This window comes from Cynoglossus semilaevis, unplaced genomic scaffold (assembly GCF_000523025.1).
Source record: "Cynoglossus semilaevis isolate Cse_v1.0 unplaced genomic scaffold, Cse_v1.0 C18646086, whole genome shotgun sequence".
NCBI lineage: Eukaryota > Metazoa > Chordata > Actinopteri > Pleuronectiformes > Cynoglossidae > Cynoglossus > Cynoglossus semilaevis.
This window is the reverse complement of record NW_007598189.1, coordinates 1-376: the sequence shown is the minus strand read 5'-3', so window position 1 is coordinate 376 and position 376 is coordinate 1. Positions and strand designations below refer to the sequence as shown.

At 51.1% G+C, this 376-nt stretch overlaps 1 protein-coding gene across 1 annotated transcript; it reads left to right on the top strand.

Annotated features, from left to right (window-relative positions):
* Positions 1-6: 6 nt before the first annotated feature.
* Positions 7-373, top strand: LOC103399784 (heat shock cognate 71 kDa protein-like; the record flags this gene model as incomplete). The annotated part of the gene is made up of 1 exon (XM_008338408.2): positions 7-373. A coding segment is annotated over exon 1 (232 nt), but the record flags the coding sequence as incomplete, so codon positions are not given.
* Between the last annotated feature and the right edge of the window lie 3 nt (positions 374-376).

Below are 376 nucleotides of genomic sequence, written 5' to 3'. Positions count from 1 at the left end.
GGAGCAGAGAGGAACGTCCTCATCTTTGATCTTGGTGGCGGCACCTTCGATGTATCCATCCTGACCATAGAGGATGGTATTTTCGAGGTCAAATCCACAGCAGGAGACACTCATCTTGGTGGGGAAGACTTTGACAACCGCATGGTAAACCATTTCATCACAGAATTCAAACGCAAGTTCAAGAAAGACATCAGTGACAACAAGAGGGCTGTTCGTCGTCTGCGTACTGCCTGTGAGAGGGCCAAGCGCACACTGTCCTCTAGCACTCAGGCCAGCATCGAAATCGACTCCCTGTACGAGGGAGTTGACTTCTACACATCCATCACCAGGGCTCGGTTTGAAGAGCTCAATGCTGATCTCTTCCGTGGCACCTTGG